Raw genomic sequence first — 25,718 nt, 5'->3', positions numbered from 1 at the left:
GTATTTTCTTTTCTTCTCCACTGCATATATAGGTACTCAATTCTTTTTTTTTTTAAAGATTTTTTTTTTATTTATTTGAGAGAGAGAGAATGAGAGAGAGCACATGAGAGGGGGGAGGGTCAGAGGGAGAAGCAGACTCCCTGCTGAGCAGGAAGCCCGATGCGGGACTCGATCCAGGGACTCCAGGATCATGACCTGAGCCGAAGGCAGTCACTTAACCAACTGAGCCACCCAGGCGCCCATAGGTACTCAATTCTTGCAAATTATATGTACCCAACCTATTCTGATGCCTGTTTTTGATGATGTGGGTACCTTGCCACTTTTACACTAATCATTTTTTATAATTTGTGTGATTTATCTTTTTGGGGTAATATGAATTATTTAAAGACACTTGCCAAGTTAGTTGACCTAATAATTTTTACCAAGTAGAGGAAGTATAATTAATTGTAAGGCAAATCTCAATGTATTTTTAGGCTCACACAGGAAGGTTTGACTGAGGGTCTTCTACAATAGGTACATCATACATTTTTTGATAATAAAATAATATTTTCAAAAATAATATTTCATTTAGGGTTATTCTGTGGAAACTCCTATGATTAGAGTATCGGAGAACGATACGTATATCCTAGCAGCCCCTGATTATAATGTAGAATGACTAAAAGAAGAATGCGGACCAGATTGACTATCTCCTATTAATTTGAATAGTATCTCTTCACTTTTAGATCAAATAATGATCAGAGCATTTCTACTGTGTTAATTACATATTTCATAAACAACTATGTAAGTCCAGATCAGGATGCCATTTGTCGCCTTTTGGATAAGTTAAGCCTATTTGGATAATCCTTTGACTAAAATAGAGCATTATAAATATACAATTAATAACATCTTTGTAATCTCAGAATTAAAGAATGTTTTAATAATTTAATAATCTTCTTTGATAGAATTCTTTCTTTTTAAAGCAATGCTTCCTTGTATGGTGACATGTCTCTGCTTCCTTTTTTTAGCAGGATCATAATTATTATCTTTATTGCAATAAAGAAATAATGCTAAAAGGTTATTTTAGAATGGGTTTTATGGAATGGTTACATATTAATAGAGTGATCAGAGCTTGTTTTTTTAACCTAGTAGCTTCAGAAATTCAATTTTACTATTTCAGCCAATAGCAACCAGGCTATGGAGAATTGCTCCACACTAACCAAATACAGGAGATTGATTTATTTAAAAAAATACTTTATTTATATAAAATGGTATTTCTTTACTAGAATACAGTTATCTGTAAGGTCTGTGAAGGAAGAAAACATGCTCTGTTAAGTTCATTGTTATATCCCTAGGGTTTAGATTAATTTTTGAATTACTACATTAATAGCTTTTTAGTTTACTTTTAATGGGTCTAACTCATTTGGGAGATTACATGAGTATTCAGTGTTACTGATAGATTTTTAAATATCTACTTAGAGAATACTTAGTAGTAATTGTACTTGATTTAATATCCAATTTATTAATATTATGAATTTAGTAAATAGTATTTCATTACAATTAAACAACCAATTCTTTTCAAAATATCCATGCAAATGTTATATACCAATAAATTAGAATATGGATTAAATTAAATTTTCCATGGCCTTTAAACATTGGTTCAAATTTTATATAATCAAATTCTTACTAAAGTATTATAAAATACCATATCTAACATGATAATTTATCTTAAATGCTTTGGCCATTTTTAAAGAAAAAAAATATACATATTACAGTAACCCCACAAACTATCATATGCTTACCCTAAAACTGGTTACTAATATGGTGATACTAGGAATTTACATTTCTTTTTATCTTTATTCTTATTACACTTTGCTGACATGGAAATTTTCATATTTCCCTAGGATTTCAAAGATATCTGAGATTATTTCCAAGCTTTCTGAGATTTTCCTAAGATTTAATAACCATGCTAGAATTAAAAGTTATCTCTTAAACATGCACATTCTGGGTTTTTAATTAGAAAATTTTTGTCTAGTCATTGGAATTTGCTATACATTCAGAGATAATTCAGATTGAGGATACTGGCCATCAGGTTGGACTTTGTTTTTACAATTAAAATCTACTTGTTATATGCCCTTATGCCTTTGCTTATTTATTTAAGTTCAAGCCTAGCTTTTAATTTTGGCAATACTGGTGTTTCCTCACAAAATGATTTATTTTTTTAAATCCAAATTGCTTGTGTTACAAAACAGTTTCCCTGTTATTGTGATATATAGATCTGGTGTATGAACATTATTAAAAACTCATGAACTTTCATTATTACATCTTTATTAAATGTAGAGCTATCTAACTTTTTATCTTCTAGGAGATGAGAGACTATTTCTGCTTAGTTACCACTTCTAGATATTCCACTAATTTATCAAATGTTCGAAACACACAGTTGTGCCCTGTTAGATACAGGGTATGATCATTAGTGTTAATTAACTGCTGGACTCCTTTTCCATTTGGTTATTATGTGTGACCCCCCCAGAGCGGATCAATATTTTCTATTCCTGGTACAGAATTACTTTTGATGCTGCTACTTTGATGTTTACAGGTCTCTCCTTAAAACAAATGGAAAGAAATATATGTCATCTTATTATAAACATACATATAGTTAGAAAAACAAAATATATTAACTATTTATTGGAAAACAATAGAAATTAAAGAAATTTTACCCTCTATGTGTTGTTGGTTTTTTTTTGGTATGAGCACCTCTGTTTTTTTGTTTAAAGTTTTTATTTAAATTCGTTAGTTAACATATGGTAATACTAGTTTCAATAGTAGAATTTAGTGATTCATCACTTACGAATGACACCCAATATGAGCGCCTCTTCATATCCTTCATGTCAACATTTCTATTTGAGTATTATGAACTCTTAGCCTTCAACAGACTCAAGCTGTTTAATCTAGCCATAATTTTTCTTTTTTGTGTTCATATATCAGAGATTAGCCAGGGAGAAGCCATTTAGGCTTCCTTAGCTTTTCAAAACTGCCTCTGACTTTTTTTTTTTTTTTTAAGATGAAACTTGTTTTCTGGCAACAGAAGGATGACACAGAAACATTGTTTGTTTGTTTGCTTTCTTGGTTTTTTCCCCCTTTCCCCAAGGAGCTCTGGTTCTTTTTTTATTGGTGGATATTGGGCAGCAAGTATCTGGATTGCCCATACGTGCTGGCTGAGGGCAAAAGTACTGTTACTGCTACTGGTCTCTTTTAAGGAGAGATCTGGAAAAGATATTATTTTTAGGTTTATGAGTTCATATTGATTTTCTTTGTTGCTGCGTCTTCTCTCCTTTTACTATGAGGTTTTACCAGATTCAAAGACTCCACTACACTAACAGGAAAGTGCTTTTTTAGCAAGATAACAAAACAATTAGAATTAGATTTAAGAACAATTCATCTAGATTGGTGGTCAGTGGACCCATCCTAATCCAAATGTCAAGGGTCACCTGCAAAATGAGAATAAAATTGAAACAATGCAGTAAGTTTTCCAAATTTAATTTGTTCAGTTTCTTGGTGTTACTTTCTTAAATTAAATGTAGGAATATCAGTGGCAGGATTTTTAAATATTTCCTTGTTAAAAAAATAAATCTTTTTTTGAATTTATTTTTTCAAGCTTTTTTGGATGTATTAATGTAAAAATTCAAAATTCAACCTTGAAAAGATCATGAATGCCTTTGGACCTCTGGAATTGTTAGAACCAGGAACCAGAAGACCTGCTACTATGACATTTTATTTTTCAAGTAGACTTAGACTGGTCTTAACTATATAATGAAATCCAAGGCCTCTGTGATGATGTCATTTTACATCTTGTAATATCTATCACCAAATAGAAACTTGTCTCATTTGTGCAGAAGGGTTGCGATCAGCAAATTTGGTTAAGATGCTCATCTTGGATTATTTACCAAAGACAGGGGGTTTGGCTCATGTAAGAACCTGGTACCTTCTTCTGATACCATAGCAAGGTGGATTGGGCAGGGTGGTTTCAAATAGAAGAGGGAAAACCATAGAATCCTACAATGAAAAAGATGTCCTTAGTGGGCATAACAAAAAAAGGTGATAGTCATCTTCCAGGTACTCATTTATTTCCTTTCTTCCTTTGTTCCAACCTTCATTGCTTTCTAAATGTTGTTGACCGTATTAGTTTGCTGGGGCTAACATAACAAAATACCACAGAGTAGGTGGCTTACACAATAGAAATTTATTTTCTTATAGTTCTGGAAGCTGGAAGTCCAAGACCACAGTGTAGGCAGATTTGATTTCTCCTGAATCCTCTCTCCTTGGCTTGCAAATGGCTGCCTGCTTGCTGTGTCCTCACATCATTATCCCTCTGTCTATGTTGCCGGTGTCCTAGTATCCTCTTCTTATAAGAACATTAGTATTATTGGATTGGGACCCACCCATGCAACTTTATTTAAATATAATTTCTTCCTTAAAGGACTTCTCTCCAGACACATCACATTCTAAGGTACTGGGGGTTAGGACTTCCACATACGAATTTTGGATGAAAACAAGAATATAATATTGGTCAATGAAATTCTAAATATAAGACTAAAATTACTTAGACTAATTTGAAGCTGGATAAAGTAGTACATTTTCACTATAAAACATTTTTTTTTTTTAACCAAAGTATTCTTGACTTCCAGATTAAGATTCTCTCATTTGGATAGCGCTTAATAGACACTAATAATAGTGACTTTACCAAACCTCCCTTTTCTAAACTCTTTCTTTTCCACATTCAACTTGAATTATGCTTCTTTTCTTGCTTTAATATTCTATTTTGCATTTTCGAGGATGGCAGCTTATCTTTTGTTGCCTATATTTTATAACATCTTTTGATGCTATGTAAATATGAAACTTATTCTCAGTAGGCTATTCCTGCCACAGTGTATCATAAAACTGCCAGTAAACAGTTGATTTTCTTTTTTATAGTTTAAATTACTAGTTACCTTGTAATTAATACAGATACAATGTAATATAATACAATGAGATAATGACTACTTGTAACTTCCATTAGTAGAAAGAATCCCTTAGACTTGGGGATATTTTTTACCTTCGAAACTATTGTGTTCTATTCACAGATGCCACATGATTTTAAAGTTTAGTAAGGTTTAATTCTATTTTTTTACAGTGAGAATAATTTATTTAAAAGTCACAGTGTCCTTTCTTTCTTTTTTTTTTTCCCCACAGTGTCCTTACTTTCAATTCCTAGAACTAAGGTGTTCAGTTTCCATTTGACAATATCACTGGGCTTTTTAAAATGAATATTTAGTTCTTTAAACATAAATAATTCTGGTAACATTCACATCAGTAGGATAAGTGGTCTAAGATACAGTGTCATTTACTACATGCAGCATCATGTACATGTAGCATCATGTACAAAAATGTACTTTTGTTATTTCAGTCTAGTTTCTAAATGTTAAATTATTGCTTTTTCTTAATATAGTCACCACCTATCTATATACACAAATACACAAATTAGGACCTTATTCCTCCTTCAAGAATTCCTACCTCTGCACATCACTGTTTCCCCTCAAGACTTCTCAATATACCCCTCTGGTTTATTTTGCTATTTGCTCTCTGAAAGAAGGAAGGGGAGGGGAGGAGAGGGAAGGGAAAGGAAAGGGAAGGGGAGGGAATGGAAGGGAAGGGAAAAATGTAATCTAGCTCTGACATTTATGGCATTATGAAAGTCAATAATTAATTTTTAATCTAATTGATGCTTATTTCTTCTGTTCATCCTTCCTAATCTTAAGCAAATAATTGGGAAATGGTTAACTGGATCTTCGCTTAATATCTAACAGTTGGCACTGTATACAAAATTTGTTTGAGAATTCATTAAATGTGTCAGAAGAAAGTTGTCAGATTTGAAAGATAAATATAAAAAAATAAAGTTTCAGTTCACAGACTTCTATAAACTTGAAAAAACCTTTATATCCTCTTTAGCAGTTTTAGTGGAAGTTAAGATTTTTATAATAATTCTTGGAATATTTTATTAGACAGATAATGTTAAAGCCCATGGGCTGGTCAAATAATTTCTGGGATTCAGCTAAAACTTTTCATTTCTAATTTTGAGTTCTTTTTTGCTTCATGGCATCTGAATGTAGATATTTCTTCAATTTCTCAGTGGTTTGGTCTCTAACTATTGATTTTGCTTCTTCTTCAGGATGTTTTGAATAATTTGGGATCTTGTGAACTGGATGAAGATGATCTAATGCTTGATCTAGAGTTTTTGGAGGAACAGAATCTTCATCCTTCGGGTAAGTGTTAAATAAATACACGATATCATACAACTCTGATCCTAATCATTTAGCTTTCATTGATAAACTTCATATTGTTTAGGATGCATTCAGTCTTTTCCATCTCCAGTTTCTAGCCAGGTACCATTGGCACATGATTCTGGTGATCTTAAAATCTAATATGGGGGGCACCTGGGTGGCTCAGTTGTTGAGCGTCTGCCTTCGGCTCGGGTCATGATCCCAGGGTCCTGGGATCGAGCCCCACATCGGGCTCCCTGCTCTGCGGGAAGCCCACTTCTCCCTCTCCCACTCCCCCTGCTTGTGTTCCCTCTCTCACTGTGTCTCTCTCTGTCAAGTAAATAAATAAAATATTAAAAAAAAAATCTAATATGGAAATATAAATCCAGTTGGAAGACAGTTATAAAATAGGGAAAAAAAACCTATAAAGGCATTTCAAAGAAGGAAATTACAATTTAACACATAATGGAAAAGTTAATATTTCTCTTTTTGAGGGAAGAAAAAAACCATTACAATGGCATTTTTCATTTATTTTATATAACCAAGTGGAGGTTTTGTATATCAAGGTGTACTCTTAAAAATTTTAACTGCTTCAGTAATAGCCGCATAGGTTAATGTTGATGCAAAAAGGCTGACCTCAAAATTAATAATTGCCAATAACAACCACAAACACATACTTGTGAACACATAAACACATAGTTATAGTATGAGATAAGTAAATTCTTGTTGAATGAATGAATGAAGGGATCCCATTATATTTGTAATAGTTTAAATTTATATTAAAGCACAAATTGTCATATCTTCAAATACCAAAATTACTCCTGTTAAAATAGGTTATAGGGATTAAGTATTTATTCATATTTAGATATTTGGGTACAAAGACAAGCTGTTGCTTACTTTTTTTTTCTTGTATGTACATCTTTAACAGTCATTTTCAAATTAAAGTAGAAATAATATGAGGGTGCCTGGGTGTCTCAGTTGGTTAAGTGTCCAACTCTTGATTTTGCCTCTGGTCATGGTCTCAGGGTTGTGGGGTCGAGCCTTGCATCGGGCTCCATGCTGGGTGTGGAGCCTGCTTAAGATTCTCTCTCCTTCTCCCTCTGCCTCTCCCCCCATCACTCTCTTTCTTCCATTTCCTTCTCCCTCTCAAAAAATACTAAACTGGAGCTTTAAAATATTGGTCTTGGGGCCCCTGGGTGGCTCAGTTGTTAAGCGTCTGCCTCCGGCTCAGGTCATGATCCCAGGATCCTGGGATCGAGCCCTGCATTGGGCTCCCTGCTCAGCGGGAAGCCTGCTTCTCCCTCTCCCACTCCCCCTGCTTGTGTTCCCTCTCTCACTGTCTCTCTCTCCGTCAACTAAATAAAGAAAATCTTAAAAAAAAAATCTTGATCTTACTGCATATATTTGAGAAAAATCAACCTGTTGGATTTTAGCATCCATATTTTTAACTTTTAAGAATTAGAAATAGGGGCGCCTGGGTGGCTCAGTTGGTTAAGCGACTGCCTTCGGCTCAGGTCATGACCCTGGAGTCCCAGGATCGAGTCCCGCATCGGGCTCCCTGCTCGGCGGGGAGTCTGCTTCTCCCTCTGACCCTCCTCCCTCTCTGCTCTCTGTCTCTCATTCTCTGTCTCGCAAATAAATAAAATCTAAAAAAAAAAAGAATTAGAAATAATCTCTAAGGTTATATCCAGTTCCAATATTTTATAATGATTTTTGTTCATGCAGTATTTTTATGTTATAGGTAATATCACATTAAAAATTGTCAAAAGAAGGCTGTGTTTATATTTTACAGTGTTTATATTTTATTACTCTATATTGTAGACTAATATCCAAAGAAGCTACTTGAAAGTTTTTTCTGGTTGAATACAAATTTAGGACAATCATTTTTTAAAACATTCTTGCTGCAGTTGATTTGACAGATAGTCTTTTAAAAATGCAGATTTTTTTCTCAGCTTTATACAGATACATTATACAATTTTGTCATTCATGTGTATTTATCTTAGAAGAATTACATATAGTAAGAATGTACACCCTTTTGGAGGGAGTTGTCAATATTTAGCAAAGCTATACATGCATTTACCTTTAGATTCAAATATCCAATGTCTAGAAATTTAATCCTAAATACTGGAGCTATACAAAAAAATGTATGCAAATAACTATTCATTGCAAAATATTTGTAATAACAAAATATTGGAAACACCTCAGATGTTCTTCAACAGGACATTTGTTGAATATACAATGGTATACTAAGCAGTCATTAAAAGGATAATGAAGATGTCTGTATGTGCCATAGCATGGCTGTAAGGGTGTGTTGTTGATGGAGAATTTTGCAATTTTGGTTTAGACTGGCAATACGTAAATCCGCTAATCACTGACATCACTAAAATTGTAACAACTAGACATTTTTCCCTCTTAATGCAATGCCCAGAGAAGTATACAGCACCACCACTCCTACTTACAAGTACTTAAATGTATTCAATTCTCTTGATTAAATTGTGATTTTACAGGAAATACTGGGATGAGGAGAGAGGGAATCCAGCAACCAAATAAGAATGTGAGGAATTTTACAGGGTAGCAGTCTGGTTCCTTAAACAAGTAATTGGCATAATAAAGAGGGGAGGGGTATTATAGATTAAAAGAGGCAAATGCAGTGTGACATCTTTGTTGGCACACTTACTGAAAAAATTAAAACACTATAAAAATATATTTCTGGGTCAATAAGAGAAATTTGAGAAATGACTAAATTATTACAGAATTATTAATTTTGTTGGGTATTGAATGTTTTTGTTTTGTTTTTTTAAAGAAAACTTTAGAGAGAGGCTTGTGGTTGAAACAATATGATATATGAGATTTACTTTACCAACAAGTATGGAAGAGGGAATGGATGAAACAAAATTGGAAAGTTGTTGAAAATTTTCAAAGCGGAGCACTAAGTGTTTGGGGTGAAAGGTTCAGTCATTAATTGTAATATTTTCTGTTTTTTGCATTTTTAAAGATATTCACAATGAAAAATAAAACCAGGTAATAATTTAAAGAATTATAATGTAGCAATCTAAGTTGTGTTTGATAGGCAATCATGATGAAGAGCAAAGGGTGACTTAAAGATATAAATTTAGACTTAGCTCAATTTATTTGCTTGGGAACAAAACCAAGCATTTTTAAACTTTAATTTCATTTTTTATAAAGTAATGGGTGCTATGTACTTCATTAGTTTATTGTAAGGAAAAAGATGATATACTAAAAACTGTAAATCTCCTGAGTCTACTTCAGGATATAGGTAGCTTGGTTGAAGCCAAAACTGGAATACCTCTTGAATCAACTGAGTTAGCCAAATTTTTCATGAGGTAAATGATCTCACTTTGCCTACCTGAAGTACAATTCTGATATATGAAATATTCCTTAGAGTGACTTGGGTTTGTTTAATGTTACCTAATAAAATGTCTTTTGAAAACCTGTTTCACTTTGGATGACACATTATAGGGTTTGAAAAAAGTCACAACTATCTGTTTATGCACATTAGCTCAGAAAGAAGAATTTCTGGTTGAATAGGTTTTATGAAATTTATATTTTTATTAAGCAACATAATTAAAGGTCTTCTCAAAATATAAGAAGCTCATTATTGATAATTGATATTGATAAAAAGCTCATTAATGCTAACCATTTTAAAATGATTTAAATAGAAGTGATTTTCAAAAGTCTGAAAACTAAAATAATGATACCATTAAATTCTATTACTTACATTACTAACTAAAAATCATTTGAGGGTTTAAAAAAAGTTTGTTAGGGCAAAACATTTCAATTTTTGTTTCTAGAGTCTTATTAAGGCAAAGATTTATAGCAGTTTACAGTAAGGCTTAATATAATGGCCAAGGTGATTTTTATAAAAGCCCAGAGAAATATTTTTGTTTTGAGAATATTTAGTCATATATTTCTAGTAATTGTCATGTGTGGCATTTATAAATTTTATTTAGTTTAACATAGAATTATTAATGGTTAAATTTGCAAAGATTGAAGAAATAACCTAATGTATAGAAACTGTAGAATTTCTCCTGTCCTTTTTACCATAGTCATTTACATATAGTAGATGCTCAATTGTTCTCTGTTAATGTGCTTTTATTTAAAACATAGCTAGAAATCTTTGGCCATGTATGTAGTGAATAAAAATGGATTAAAAATAAAACAAAAATTAGTAAAGTTCAATCATTCTATTTTTTTCTATAGAAAATCAAAGACCTTTAATTAGGAGATCTATTTTACTATACAGTGTTTGAAACTATGAAATTAAAAAAAATTTCCTCGCATTTCTTTCAACATGTATACATTGGACATTACTCATTTTGAGTCATTTAACATATGATGAGACATGCTAATGGAAATAGAATGCATAATAAGTGTACATAGTTAATATTCATATAATATACATCATTGTTAGTTATGTACTACTTGTATAAGGGATATGAGCTAAAGTATATCAACTAGGCAATTAAAATATCAGAATAGCACAAACAAAGCAGAAAAAAAACAATTTGAGTTGTGTGGCTCAAGGTGTTTGTCATAGAAATGCCCACCTACTTGCACAATTTGATGTGTATCTAGGTATTTCATCATGTTGTTGAAAATTTTGCACTTATGACCATACCTACCTTGGCAGAGATAGCTGTTGATTATTGTGGTCATAACAATTTTGGAAATCTTTTAATATGCTTTTTTAAAATTCTTTGCTATCTGTATTTTCATCTTAAAGGGGAATTGTACGTTTACAGTTAGGTTTTAAAGTTTGTTTTTGACTAGTGCAGTGGACAATTTGAGTAAAGTTCCACAAATCCTTTTAATATATAAATGTATCTATGGAGTCCTAAATTAACACTCTCCTTTTCTAAAGGGAGAGGTAGTACAAATAATAGTACAAATGAATATCTGTTTTATGGTACAGTAAATGGATATTATTATTATTATTATTATTATTAATGAAAGTAAGAAAGCACAATTTCAATGAGGGAAAGGTATATGAATTCAAAATGAGTTCTCAAAAGGAGACTTGCCTTGGGGACAAAAAAATAAAAGCAACTATTCTGAATAATTTACTTTTGATCTTGACATTAGCTAATTTTATCTTTGCAAATTCTAATATAAAAGCTAAGCTTTTAGATTAAAAATCCTATGGATAAGCCTTCCAGATGTCTTTTTTTTAATTTTTTAAAATTTTTTTAAAGATTTTATTTATTTATTTGAGAGAGAGAGAATGAGAGACAGAGAGCATGAGAGGGAGGAGGGTCAGAGGGAGAAGCAGACTCCCTGCCGAGCAGGGAGCCCGATGCGGGACTCGATCCTGGGACTCCAGGATCATGACCTGAGCCGAAGGCAGTCGCTTAACCAACTGAGCCACCCAGGCACCCTGCCTTCCAGATGTCTTTAATCATATTTTTCTTGAATAAATGCTTAAATGACTTTTCTGGATAATATTTTCAATAAATAATTAATATGCATCATGTTTCAAATACAGGATTATCAATTTGTTTAATGCAAGACATTCATTTCCCCTGTGGTAAAATATTCTGTTTATTGCTTCTTACTTAATAAATCATTTATAATGCATACATGACCAAAGACAGTTTTGATTAAAAAAATATGAGATGCTATCTTTTATACCTTGATAAATTAAAAAATATATTTGTGACTCTTCTCACTTTTTATATTTCTCTTTACTCTCTTATTCATTGTATGGTGTTGTTTTTGCCACAAATTGAATCATGCAAGATTTTAGCAGTGATGTTCTTTAGATATACCTCAATAGTATTTTTGGGGAAAAAAGAAGGTACCAACAAAATTCACTAGCATTTAATATCTCTAAGACTCAAATTAAGGACCTTAAAATTTTCCTTAAGGGGTGTCTGGGTGGCTCAATCAGTTAAGCTTCTGCCTTTAGCTCAGGTCATGATCCCAGGGTTCTGGGATGGAGCCCCGCATTGCATCAGGCTCCCTGCTCAGCAGGGAGTCTGCTTCTCCCTCTCCCTTTGCCCCTGCCCCCCCACCCACTTGTACTCACTCTCTCTCTCTCAAATAAATAAAAATCTTAAAAAAATTTTTTCCTTACAGTGAAATACATGTTATGAACTGTACAGTCTGTCAGAAGAAAAATACCAGCAATATATTTTTCCTTATTTTTCTTTATGTGGTTTTACATGTTTGTGTGGAGGATTTTTTTCTATTCATTTAAGCATCTTGCAAAGTAATAATCATTTGAGGAAAATAGAATAATGATAAAAAGATACAAAAAATAAGATGAAAATACAAGTGAAGTTGGCACACAAAACATATATAGTACCACTATAGTGAATAGAAGTGTTACTTGGAATGCTTTCCTAACATATGTGAAGAAGGAAACACAACCAGTTGCATGATTAAAAATATATGCCATCAATCATTCAGTTAGCCAGTCAATGCATTTTATTAAATAGTGAATTTTTGTCACTAAGAACTGAAGTATATTTTGCTCACATGTCTTTATATAAGATATAAATGATTGATATCAAAAAACAATTCTTCAGCAACTCCTTTTCGTACAAGCTGGTGGCATCACGCTACCAATTCAGGAGAAACAGTTCTAAATGGTGACATCAGGATAGCAAAAGCTAGGAATTTTATGAGGATCTTGCTTAATCCAAAAATAAAATTCAGTTCCTTATACATATTAACATTCCTCGGTAATTTTAGCAGTGAAGATAGTTGAAGTAGATGTTGTCAATCATTTTCCCCACCTTACTTTAAGGTAATTGCCATAAAGCCCAGTAGAATATCTAATGTTAAGCAATGTTACTTCCTGATGAGTCCTCCAAAATGAACTGTTTGCAAAATGTTATGCTTATGTGACTAAATAAGATAACTTTTCTACAAATAGTTGTTATCATAATGCCAGTTAAATATTGGACAGTGCATAGTGTTCGATAAAGAAATAAGAATAAGAATTTGAGATTTTCTTTCAGAACATTTAATCTTTAGCTATTCTTTTCCACGGTGAACTAGAATAAGGGCACACTTCTATTTAGACTGTTTGCAGTATTATCTTCAAATAATGATGTGAAACATGCACCTGACTAATTTGACATTGAAGCATCGTAATTAATTAAATAAAGCTAAAACACATTTTGGTGTTACCTGCTTGGAACATATTCATTAAAATGTCATTTTCCCAATTCTTTTCTTGGCTACTAGGAGTTGGTTGTGCATCAGTTTTACCAAGTAGTAGTGGAAATCCAAGTTGATGGAAAGGAAAGCTATAGCCTGTGATGAGCTATGCTCTTTTCCTAAGCTCTCTCAAGTTAACTCTCACAATAACTCTCTGAGAGGAAATTACATCATAAGATCCATTCTAATTAAAGAAATGACAAATTAATATCAAAAGGGAGTAGGCACTTTGGAGATAGACATATCCAAGTTAACATTCCAGCTGTACCACAGTGACCTTGGGCAAATGACCCAGTTTTTTTAAAGCAATTTTTTTTCGTTTGTAAAATGACAATAAAACTATTTCAAAATATCATCCTATCTATGTAGGAGACATATTTATATGCAAAGTGCCTTTCACAGTTGCCTAGAATAAAATAGGAGCCCAGTACAAGTTGGTTACTTCTCTTGACATCTTAAATTCCTAGTCATAGTTTGTCCAATCATTGGTATTTTTTATAGTCCTTAATTTCTTAATGCTTCATCATGATTATATATTGTTTTAAAATATGCTTTATTTTAAGTGATGTTTTGTTAGGGGCGCCTGGGTGGCTCAGTCAGTTAAGCATCGGACTCTTGATTTCGGCTCAGGTAATGATCTTGGGGTCTTGAGATTGAGCCCTGCTTCAGGCTCCACACTTAGCAGAGAGTCTGCTGAAGATTCTCTTTCCCTCTCCCTCTCCCTCTGCTCCTCCTTCACTGCTCATGCACACATGCTCTCCCTCTCTTTCTAAAATAAATAAATAATTAGAAAAAAAAGTGATGTTTTGTTAGTACTAATTATTCAAAAATTAATTAAGGCACTTTGCTTATAACAGGTGGTACATTTCTTTGTGTTAAAACCAATGCATTTAAATGCATGGAAACATTTTTTTCCCAGGTATTAGTCATGTGTCTCAAATACCACAACATATCTCAAATAGTAATTGTAAGAGAAATAATAAATTTCCCATGTTAAATATTTTAAAACTTATTAACCCAAATCATTAATGTTCAGAGAGAAAACCAGGTTGTTACTTTGTATTATACAAATTTGGTCTTTATAACTTGCAAATGAGTTACTCAATTGAAAATATATTTTCCTTATTTATTACTGTTTGATAAAAACAATACAGTGGTCATTTGGATGATTGGGTGAAGAAATTTTATGTTATTTTTGTTAGTTATTTTGGACATTATATATAAAAACACCTAGGGCAGTATTTCTTGGTATATGTCCAGATGCAAATGGAGAAGTAATGGCCCAATGATATCAATCAGGAATTAATTAGGTAGTTGCTAAATAATTTTGAGTTTGATGAACAAGCAATATAAAATTCTACAGTGAGTTAGGAACTCCTCCTGTGCCTATTAATTAAGGAGGTAATTTTTGTTATTAATTTTTAATGGATAATAGCACAGCAGAGCTGAGATGAAACCCTAGTGGCTTTGCTAATATGAATGGTAATGTACAAATTGCAACAACATTCACACAGGGAAAATTATAAAAATTAACTATAAGTTTTTACAAGCTTTGATATGTCTGGGTCAGAAAAAATATGTGTAAGCTATCTTCAGTGTGATTATATAAAGCTGAGAAATATGTGACACTTAATTTTGGAAGTATAACATAGTAGCTACAAATCTGGACTCTGGAGTTAGATCTCAGCTACCAACCAAGCTGTATAGACCTGAAAAAATTATTTAATCTGAGTTTTCCTTTTTTCATCTGAAAATGGGGGTAAGAAAAGTATCTACCTCATAAGTTTATGAGGAATAGTAAAGTGTAGTAGAATGTCTATATCATGTCTGGCATATAATATTTTTTAGTAACTATAACTAATACTGTTTTTTACAATACGCATGATAAAATGTGATGTTCCTGAAGATTAATAGGAACCCAATCTTTCTGATTTTGGTGATCTTTTCCAGTCTCTATTAGTGGTAGATCTCAACCATATTTTCAAGTAAAGTATTTCTCAAATTTTAAGTGCAGAATGCCACAACACATGCAATTAATTTTGTGGTTATCATGTATTTCCAAACTTATACAATTACAGTATTAAATAAAATAATAAAAGAATAATAAATAACATTTATTGAGTTTGTGTGCCAATTCAATGAGGTAAATAATTCTTCCACATTTGAGAAAATTGAAATTTTGAGTGATAAAGTACTACAGGCAGGTAGCTGTCTCATCTGGACCCCAATTTTTTCTGACTCTGAAGGCTCTGTGTTACTAATTTTTTTAAAAGATTTTATTTATTTGAGAGAGAGAGAGAGTGCAAGCAAGAAAGAGCACAAGTAGGGCGAGTGGCAGAGGGAGAGGTAGAAGCAGCCTCCTGGCTGAGCAGGGAGCCTGATGCAGGGCTCGTTCCCAGGACCCTGGGATCATGACCTGAGCTGAAGGCAGACGCTTAATGACTGAGCCATCCATATGCCCCGGTGTTAATAATTTTGATTCTTTTGACTAATAAAACTAATTCATATACAGTTTAAAAACACAAGTACACAAAAGCTTTTGTTTAAAACTGGCTCGCTCTTTTTCTTTTTTTTTTTTGAGCATTCCCAAAAAATATTTGATTTGATTTGAGTTTCTTTTAAATTTCTTTCCCATTGTAGTTGATCACTTCTTTTTGAAAATAAAAAAAAATGTTGAGGTATAGTTCACATACCATACAATTCACACATTTAAGTTATGCAGTTCAGTGGTTTTTAATATATTTGCAGTGTTGTGCCTATATCATCACGATGTAAGGTTAGAACATTTTTGTCATGCTGAAAAGGTGCTGTACCCATTAGCAGTGACTCATCATTCACCACACTTCCAACCCCATGCAATCACTAAGCCACTTTCTATCTGTAAAGATTTGCCTCTTCTGGACATTTTATATCAACAGAATGATACAATATTGGTCTTCTGTGATGGTCTTCCTTTGTTGAGTATAATGTTTCAAGGCTTATTCATGTTGTAACATTATACTTTGTTGAGTATAATGTTTTCAAGGCTTATTCATGTTGTAGCATATATATGTAATATATATATACATATATATATCTCAGTACTTCATTACTTCGTTATGATCTTATTAGTATTCCATCTTATGGATATATCACATTTTTTCTACAATGTAAATATTAAATATTTAATATGTAAATATTAAACAACACACTGCTTCACAAGCAATGGGCCAAATAAATCAAATGAAAAATCATAATATGTCTCAAAACAACAACAAAAGAAAACATAATATTCTTAAATCTAAGGGATGCAGCAAAAGTAGATGTTAGAGTGAAATTTATGCTATAAATGCTTGTATTAAGAAAAAAAAGTTAAAATAAACAACATTACACCACAGGAACTAGAAAAAGAAGAAATTTATCTGAAATTTAGTAGAGGAAGGAAATAACAAAGAAAAATCAGAAATAAATAAAATAGAGACCAGAATAAACAATAACATAACATTGAAAGTAATGACCAAGTTTTTCGAAAAATAAAAAAAAACAAAATTGGCAATGCTTTAACTACATTAACTAAGAAAAAAAAGCTAGACTGCTCAAAAGCCAAAATGAGAAATGGAAAACAGTACAACAGATACCATAGAAATACATAGTGTGATAAGAGATTAGTATGAATAATTATATACTAATAAATCAGATAACGTAGAAAAAAATACCAGATAATTCCTAAAAATGCACAAGTCACTGAGATTCAATCTTGAATCTTGAATCCAAGAAATAAGAAATCTTCTTAGACCAGTAACAAGAATGTAAGTTGAGTTAGGAATCAAAAATCTCCCAGCACAGAAAAGCCCAAGACTATATGGTTTCATTGATGAATTCTACCAAACATTTAAAAAAATAATGACAATCTTTTATCAAAACCATTCAAATAATAGAATAGAGGGAACATATTCAGAATCATTCTATGAGGCTATTATTACCCTGATACCAAAGCAGGATAAAAACAATATAAGAACAAAAAAGTCTAGTTTGTTCAATATAAGTATGGCCACTTTGGCTTCCTTTTGACATCCATTTGCATGATAAAGATTTCTCCACCCTCTCACTTTCAATCTGCAGGTGTCTTTAGGTCTGAAATGAGTCTGTTGTAGATAGTATAGAGATGGGTCTTTTTTTGTTTGTTTGTTTGTTTTTTTAAATCCATTCTGACACCCTGTGTCTTTTGATTGGAGCACTTAGTCCATTTGCATTCAAAGTAATTATTCATAGATATGTATTTATTGCCATTTTATTACTGGTTTTGTCATTGTTTCTGAAGATTTTCTCTGATCCTTTCTTGTCTTTGTCACTTTTGGTCTCTCCTTTCCACTCAAAGAGTCCCCTTTAATATTTCTTGCAGGGTTGGTTTAGTGGTCATAAACTTCTTTAGTTTTTGTTTGTCTGGGAAACTGTTTCTCCTTCTATTCTGAATGATAGCCTTGCTGGATAGAGTATTCTTGGCTGCCGATTTTTCCTATTCAGCACTTTGAATATATATTATGGAACTCCCTTCTGTCTTGCCAGGTTGCTGTTGAGAAATCTCCAGCTAGCCTTGTGGGTTTTTCCCTGTAAGTTAAGGACTTCTTTTGTCTTGCTGCTTTTAAGATTTTTTCTTTATCACTATATTTTGAAATTTTTTTTAAAGATTTTATTTTATTTGAGAGAGAGAGAGAGAGCACAAGAGAGGGTAGGGTCAGAGTGAGAAGCAGACTCCCTGCTGAGCAAGGAGCCTGATGCAGGACCTGGACCTGAGCCGAAGGCAGTCACTTAACCAACTGAGCCACCCAGGCACCCTATATTTTGCAAATTTATTTACAATATGTTTTGATCTTGGCCTGCTTTTGTTGATTTTGATGGTAGTTCTCTGTGCCACCTGGGTCTGGATGTCTGTTTTGAACCTTCTCCAGATTAGGGAATTTTTCAGCTATTATTTCTCCAAATAATGTTTCTGCTCCCTTTTCTCTTGCTTTTTCTTCTGGGACTCCTATAAAATGAAGGAATCACTGAGTTCCCTAAGTCTGTTCTCATGTTGCATAATTCTTCTTTCCCTCTTTTTTTCAGCTTTAGTATTTTCCATTATTTTGTCTTGTATGTAATGAATTCATTCCTCTGCTTCTAGCCTTGTGTTCATTGCATCAAACCTGTTTCCAATCTCATTTATTGCATTCTTCATCTCTGATTGATTCTTTTTAAATCTTTCATTTCTGTGGTAAAGGTCTCCATGATGTCTTCTATTCTGTTAAGCCCAGTGAGTATCCTTATGATTGTTGCCTTAAATTCTCCATCAGGCATGCTAGTTATATCTGTCTTGCTTAGATCTCTGGCGGTGGCTGCATCTTGTTCTTTCACTGGGGATAAATTCCTCCATCTTGGCATTTTGTCTCTCAACCTTCTCTGTGTTACAAAAGCCAGTTATGTCTCCTGCTCCTGAAAGTAATGGCCTTGTGAATAAGAGGTCATGTAGTGCCCAGGGCCTGGCACTTCAGGGAGGGTCTCCAGTCTGTGCTGCATGCACTCTGCTTTTCTGTTTTGGCTGCTCTGTCCTTCAGGCTGCTTTTTTGTAGAGGCTCTCCCTGCCTGCTGTGGGCAGTGTTTGTTCTCTTGCCTGAATGTAGCAAGATTAAACTAGGTGTGCTCTGATCTGCTTGTGAAATGAGACCTGATACCAATTCCACCAGAACTGAGGCCCTGCAGAACTCTCTGGTCAGAGACAAGGTATGTGCAGAGGTTTGTGTTAGTCTTCTGGGGAAGGGGCCCATCACTCTGGACTAAGGCAAGCGTGACTCAGAAGGGCAGTGCCTTGAAAGCACAGGGAGCTGGGGCTTGGTGTAAGCAAGTCAGGCATTCAGTGTTGGTGCTGCACTGCTTCCCTCGGGTGGCTCTGTGTTTATGCTGAAGGGTGGGGGGAGGAAAATGGTGCTGGCTAGCTCCTTTGTTCCCAGAGAGGCATCTCAGTGAACTGCTGCCTCTCATGGACATCCCCTGAGTAGAGTGAATGATCTCTCACCTGTATGCTCCAGGCATTCTTCACTGTCTGCCCTAGGTTTTCTGCCGGCCTTCTCTCCAGGATCAGAGCACTCACCACCCCCCCACCCACCCACCACTTCTCATCCAGCCAAGCCTGCTGACCTTAAAACTCCACACTTTAAGTCTTGCTGGTTGCAAGAACTCATGAAACTCAGCCCCTCTCATTTTCCAAGCCAATGGCTTTGGGGAAATAATCTCCTTGTGCATTCCCCTGTGTGTTACTCTTTCTCTCACCCTTCTCCTGACCTGGCTCCCTCCCCTCAGCAGCACCCACACTCTGTTTCTCCCCTGAAGCATATCTCTGCACTTCCTACCTACTTCAGTGTGGCCTCTTTTCTCCCTTTAGTTGTGGAGTTTGTTCTGTCAGTCTTGAGATTGATTTCTGGGGTATTTAGGATGATTTCATAGTTACCTAGTTGTGTTCATGGGACAAGATGACCCTAGGGTCCTCCTACTGTGCCCCCATCTTGTAAAAAATTTCTAGTTATGGGCATCACTTATATAGATTTGCCTTTAACTTCATGCAAGAAACTGAAATTAACTTATATGTATTTACTGAAGCAGCATTGTTGTGTCAAGCATTGGTTTAGGCACTTAGCTGCTGCTTGTTTTGCTCTGTTTTTAAGCTGTAATTTATAAACTCTTTGCGTCATACTTCCAATCCTAACAATTCTCTGGAAAGTATTACTATTTTCACTTCATAGATGAAGGAATGGAGACCCAGAAGAGGATTGTTTTTGATCCAGGGTGACAGAACTAGTAAGTGACAGAACGAGGGCTTAAATTATACTGTTGTGACTTGATGCCTACCTACTCTTTTCGCTCTATAAGGCTCTCAATGATGTTTAGTTTTCAGAAAGAGAAGTTATAATGAAGGTGTGAAATGTTTTCTCGAAATACACTGTTGGGGTAATACTGTAGTGAGGATGCAATTTTGACATTAGTTGTCATTTCATGCATGGGTTTCATCAGCTGGTGCTATTGTGCTTTTCATTTCTGCTTTAAAGAGGTTAGAGTACCTGTTATCTGCTTAGTGACCATTAGATGGCAGTCTTGTTCTGATAATGATGATAGTATCCTGGTCATACATTTGTATTCAGCTTTACAGTTTACAAGGGATTTCAAATATGTTATCTCATCAAATTATCACAATAACACTCTGAAATAGGTGTTAATATATCCCAAGTACAATGGAAGAAGCTAATACTCTGTACTTAAAAACTTACTGAAGTTCACGCAGCCAATATTAATCCAGATCTTAACGTTAAATGACAGGTTCTTTTCACTATGTTTCTAGACTTTGCTGCTTCTAATTTTACATAGAATTTTAGTATATTCAGTTACATATTTTCCAAAGCTGCTGAAAATCATAGTAATGTCTTAGAAGAGGAGAAAGTATTGCTTCAACCAAACATGCTGAATGTGGTGAAAAATAAGGATTACTAGCCAAAAAGCAAGAGAAAAAGCAAAGAGCTTTCAAAAGTAGACAGTCTTAAAACATAACAGTGTGGGTTCATTAAATGTAAGAACAGACATCTCTGTTTCAGTAGGTCATAAGGCCTAACTATATAGCAATCTATTATTTCATTGCATTTTAAATAATTTATAGCCCTGAATTGTTAAGAAAAATGTATATTCTGCATACTCTGATAAGATGGACAACTATATAACTGACTTTGGAACTTTGTCTATCTGAATTGTTTCTTTTTAGCCTTTAAAATGTTAAGAGGAAAAATTCCTCAGTTTTTCATAAACTTTTTACTATCCGGAAATATAATTTCATAAGGATTCCATATTCTAAAAATTTGAATATATTTTATAATACATTTTATGTAATTTTTATATTTTTCCCCATATTCCTTCCCCAAGTTCCTGCAAATGACTAACTAGATATAAAGAGAGTTGTGTGAAAAGGTTTGCTAATTGTCCTCATTAAAAAGTAATAATTTATGGTCTATCGATAGGGTATAGGGATCATGATATACATAAACAAAGACTATTCAATTATCAGTAATCCTTATTTTCAGGATAGCTATAGTTTTATTAGTTCAGCTATTCAATAATTTAATAGTTTTTATTTACTTGTTGTTTTTGGCTGACCAGTTCATTAATCAGCCAATTGATTATTCATTAATCGGACAGTTTTCAATTCTCATTTTTCAACAACATCTACCTGGGTGCCTCATTTTCCATTTTCAGTTCACTGTGTTAAATGGGGTACTTAAATGTCAGAAGAATGGCACCAGCTGGAAGAGCATATTAGATCTTAAGAAGTAGAGCCCCTCCTGCTTCTGCTTCCCATGAATGTTCAGAGTTTTAAAGGTCTTGTTCAAGGTCATTAAGTTAGTTTGTCGTAGAAACAGGCCTGTTGATAAGAAGTTGACTAGCTCCATACACACAATTGCAATTAATTATTTTATTTCTTATTATAGCTGCCAACAGAGTAAATCATTTGTCTTTGTGGATTTAAAAGTGCCTCTGGCTGTTTTGCCTGTCACACTTTCCTATACTTCAGGATTGCTTGAGCTACAAAGAGGCTTTTAGATGGAACAGTTTTCAAAATCTAATCAACTATAGCTGAAAAATGTTTACACATTCTGACCTAATTTAATACTAAATGACAACAATTTTAATGAAGTCATAGAATTTACTTGTAACCTACTATTGTAGCATTTCATACTGTTATAAACTGCCTTCTGCGGTGCAAAAGGGCACTCAGTGGCGCAAGTTCATTAGAGGATACAGTCAAAGGAAAATATTTCTTTCATTCAGCATGGTTTTTCTGTAGCAATTAGAAAGAAAATATGTGTCTCAATATAAAATTTCATGGCCTCTTACAATTATATAGTGACATCTCCATACAATTGCTTGAATAATGCCAGCACCATCAGCTGTCACTGTCAAAACGAACAAGTAATTAAGAAAGCAAATGCTGGTCTTTCTTCTGAAGAAGTGGAATATTTATGTACTTAAAATTGTTCACCAACAAGAAAAATAACCACTGACATGAAACATAATTTTCTAAAATGCTTGAGGCAGAAAAGAGAGAAATAATAATGAATGTTCACACTATTACAAAAGATTAAATTGTGATTGTACAGTCTAAAAACAATTAGAGAGTTTCTATTTGTTGGATATAAAATTTTAATAGCATCATTTTATCAGGTATTCTATAGCATCATGCCCCTTTTATTTATTATTCTGATTCCCATCTTATTAATCAAAATTTCCAAAAGTTTACAGTGGCATTGGGGATTTCTTATTCTTATGAGGACCACCTTTTCCAAAAGCAGACATCTTAGTATGCTTGGATGACTTAAATAAGACCAAGATTTGTCTAAATAATTAGTAGATTTGAGTGATAGTGTAATATTAGTTTCACATGCTGGCTCCCCAATCATTTGACAAGACTTTGCTCAATTTATTCCTCACTGAGGTGAGGGGAAAATGCCACCTCCACTGAACATTGATTGTTTTTTGGAATGGGAAGAACAGATTTGGATTTATTGAGGTTTTTAAATTTGGTTTAAGGCAAATCTTTCAATTTAGGGATTTGATTGGGATTGGGTAAAACTCATGACATAATAGTTTAGGAGTGTAGAATTGGTAGAAGCAGCACGACAAGGATTTTAAGGTGAAAGGTTTAATGATTCTTAGGGCATCATCTGTCTGTTGATGGGACTTTTGGGAAATCCCTGTAATGAAGAGTAACATTATTTGGAATAGCCAAGTTATTCCGATAAAGACAACTAAATATAATGATGTTCATATAGGCAGTCACCTATTTGGGGTCTCAATCTTCCCACTGAGGGAAACAGAAGGATAGACCATTTTTAACTGGAGGCATGATCAATCCAGATTTTCATGATTGTTTTAAGATGTCACAATCACATATCAAGTCATCCTCTCGTCATCCATGAAAGTTAGATTTTCCTGTTTTTTTTTTTTTTTCTGCTGGATGACTTTTTCTTTGCTGGATCATTTGATGGAGCAGCAGAGTGTAACATCACTTAAGATTCTAGAGATGACACATCTGAACTCTGCAACAGAAACAGTAAAAGAAAGATTCTGATCTGGGTTTGTTGTCCACTCTTGGTCAGGAGTCAAGAGTGCCCAGATTAAACAAAAAAATTGATTCCATCTCCATTAAACTACCTAATTTTCTGATAACTTTGTTTTTAGGCAGGGTATTTTGGGTAAGAGGACAGAAGTGTCTTCGGCCTAAGGCTCAACCAGATAGGAAGGGGCAATTTTTCCAAACTAAAATATTTTAAAACTTTCTTACAAGTACAACCTGCTCTCAACATCCTAAAATGACAGAATATATAAGAACATTATCTGAGTGATGGATTAAACCAGCTTATCATTATAAATTTGTCTATATTTAAGGATGACTAAGAGGCCTGAATAGACTATTTTATTGTCTTCTTATAAGAATTTGTGTGCTCATTAAATATTGCTCATAGATACTGAAAGATCTGGGCTTTTTTGGGGAGGATATCTTAGCATTAATAGTAACTTGGGTCTGCTCCCTCAATTACAGTATTCATAGATCAGAAAATTATTCAAATATATATTATTGGGAGAAAATAATAGTAAAAAATATTCTAAGGAAAATGGAATGGAGGTTATCACCAATTTCACCAAGTGGTTCTTTTTAGTAACGTATTTCATTGACTTGAAGATTCACATTATTGTGAATTTTATTATCTCTGATGATGTATTCATAAAGAAGATATTTTTACCATTATGTCTTAGATTGACACTAATTTTGCTTTTCTTTTACAGGGGCACATAAAACGTGTCTTACCATCAATGGTGTCTTAGATCCAAAAAAATATATTAGATAAGAGAAATAGGAATCTAAGAGACCCATGGGGTGACATATTAACCTGTGTATCTGTGACTTCAGGCAGATCTCCTCAATTTAAAGGACCCAGAATAGCCCCCAGTTCTGATTGGGCTACTTAACAAAATCATGTTTGATTTTACATTGTCTTATTATTTGCAAAGAAAAAAATATTTATTGTCTTTAGTGCCACTACCTACAGTACTTATCTATTTGTGTACATGAAATATCAGCATAGTTTATTGTTTTTGTGCTTATTTATGCACTTTTATGTTCATATTTTTCCCTACCCCTACTTACCATGATCTCCATTATCCTTACATATAAGATATACTACCTGTGATGAAGAGATTTTTGCTACTAAGAATTACATTTTTATATCATATTCTACATTTTTTGTCACACTGTGAAGCTGAGAGGTCAACTTCAACCATCACTTAGAAATACTGACTCCAAAGTTTCTACCTCCAGCTCAGGCCTCTCTCATGATGTACACATGTGTGTATTTAACAGTCCGCTAGCAATTTCTTCTGCTATCAGTTATATGCTTTATATTTAATAGATTCAAGATTAACCTTATTCTTCCTGCCTCTTCATTTGTTCTTGTCCTATTTATTTTTTTTCTTGGTGAAGGACACTAATCGTGCAGACTACAAAATTTGAAACCCAGTGTCACTAGCTTTAATTGATTGTACTTTTCAGCTATTTTAAATTCTACACCTTTCTCTCCACAGTTCCTGTTTCAGCCTTTATTCAGGCCAGCATTGTTTTCCCCCAACTCTGTGTGACACAGTTAGTTTTTGAGTTCCTTTCTCTGTCTCCAGTGTACATTGTTTTTTCTCCCAGCGCCAACTTTGATTCAGAACTCAAGGTCTCTTTCAGTTTTGCATTTCTTATCTCACTTCACAAAAATTTTCCATCAAATGAAAACTTTCATGATGAAGGTTGATTTCATTTTAGATGTTGGAGTCACAGGGAATAATCATCTATTGCAGTTAAGAGCACAGCAGTTGAAAATACACCAGGGGAGAGAGAATGTAGTGTATTCAAGAGTCCCATTTGCTCTCTCTTCTGGACTTTCTTCCATTTCTTTCTTATGGCCACATTCTTCTCCTAATGCTGACCCATTTGTTCTTTCCCTGTCTTTAATTCATACAAAGCAGGTCATCAGGCTACTGTCAGGGCTAGGTGTCAGTTGCCCACAGGCCCAAAGGCCCTCAAAAATGGTTTAGCAGAGCATTTTCCCAAATAAAGCAGAACTGCTGCTAGAGGATTATTCTAGTCTGTTTCCTTACAAATGCTTGTCTCCTGTTTTATCTCTTAAGTTTGACCTCCTCTAATCCATTCTTCGTATTGCCCACAAG

The 25,718-nt window shown here is 33.7% G+C and overlaps 1 protein-coding gene across 9 annotated transcripts in view; it reads left to right on the top strand.

Moving 5' to 3' along the window:
• The window catches only part of CCSER1 (coiled-coil serine rich protein 1), a 474,700-nt gene that overhangs the window by 229,283 nt on the left and 219,699 nt on the right, over positions 1–25,718 (top strand). For all 9 annotated transcript variants that reach the window (XM_081812135.1, XM_081812140.1, XM_081812138.1 and 6 more), the window contains one exon: positions 6,182–6,275. In XM_081812135.1, coding sequence (XP_081668261.1) covers positions 6,182–6,275 — 94 coding nt within the window. The remainder of the gene's footprint in view (positions 1–6,181; positions 6,276–25,718) is intronic.

The sequence above is a fragment of the Leptonychotes weddellii genome, chromosome 2 (assembly GCF_054177405.1).
Source record: "Leptonychotes weddellii isolate Sample4059 chromosome 2, ASM5417740v2, whole genome shotgun sequence".
In the NCBI taxonomy this organism is placed as follows: domain Eukaryota; kingdom Metazoa; phylum Chordata; class Mammalia; order Carnivora; family Phocidae; genus Leptonychotes; species Leptonychotes weddellii.
The sequence above is the reverse complement of the archived record's forward strand: the minus strand, read 5'-3'. Positions and strand labels throughout refer to the sequence as shown.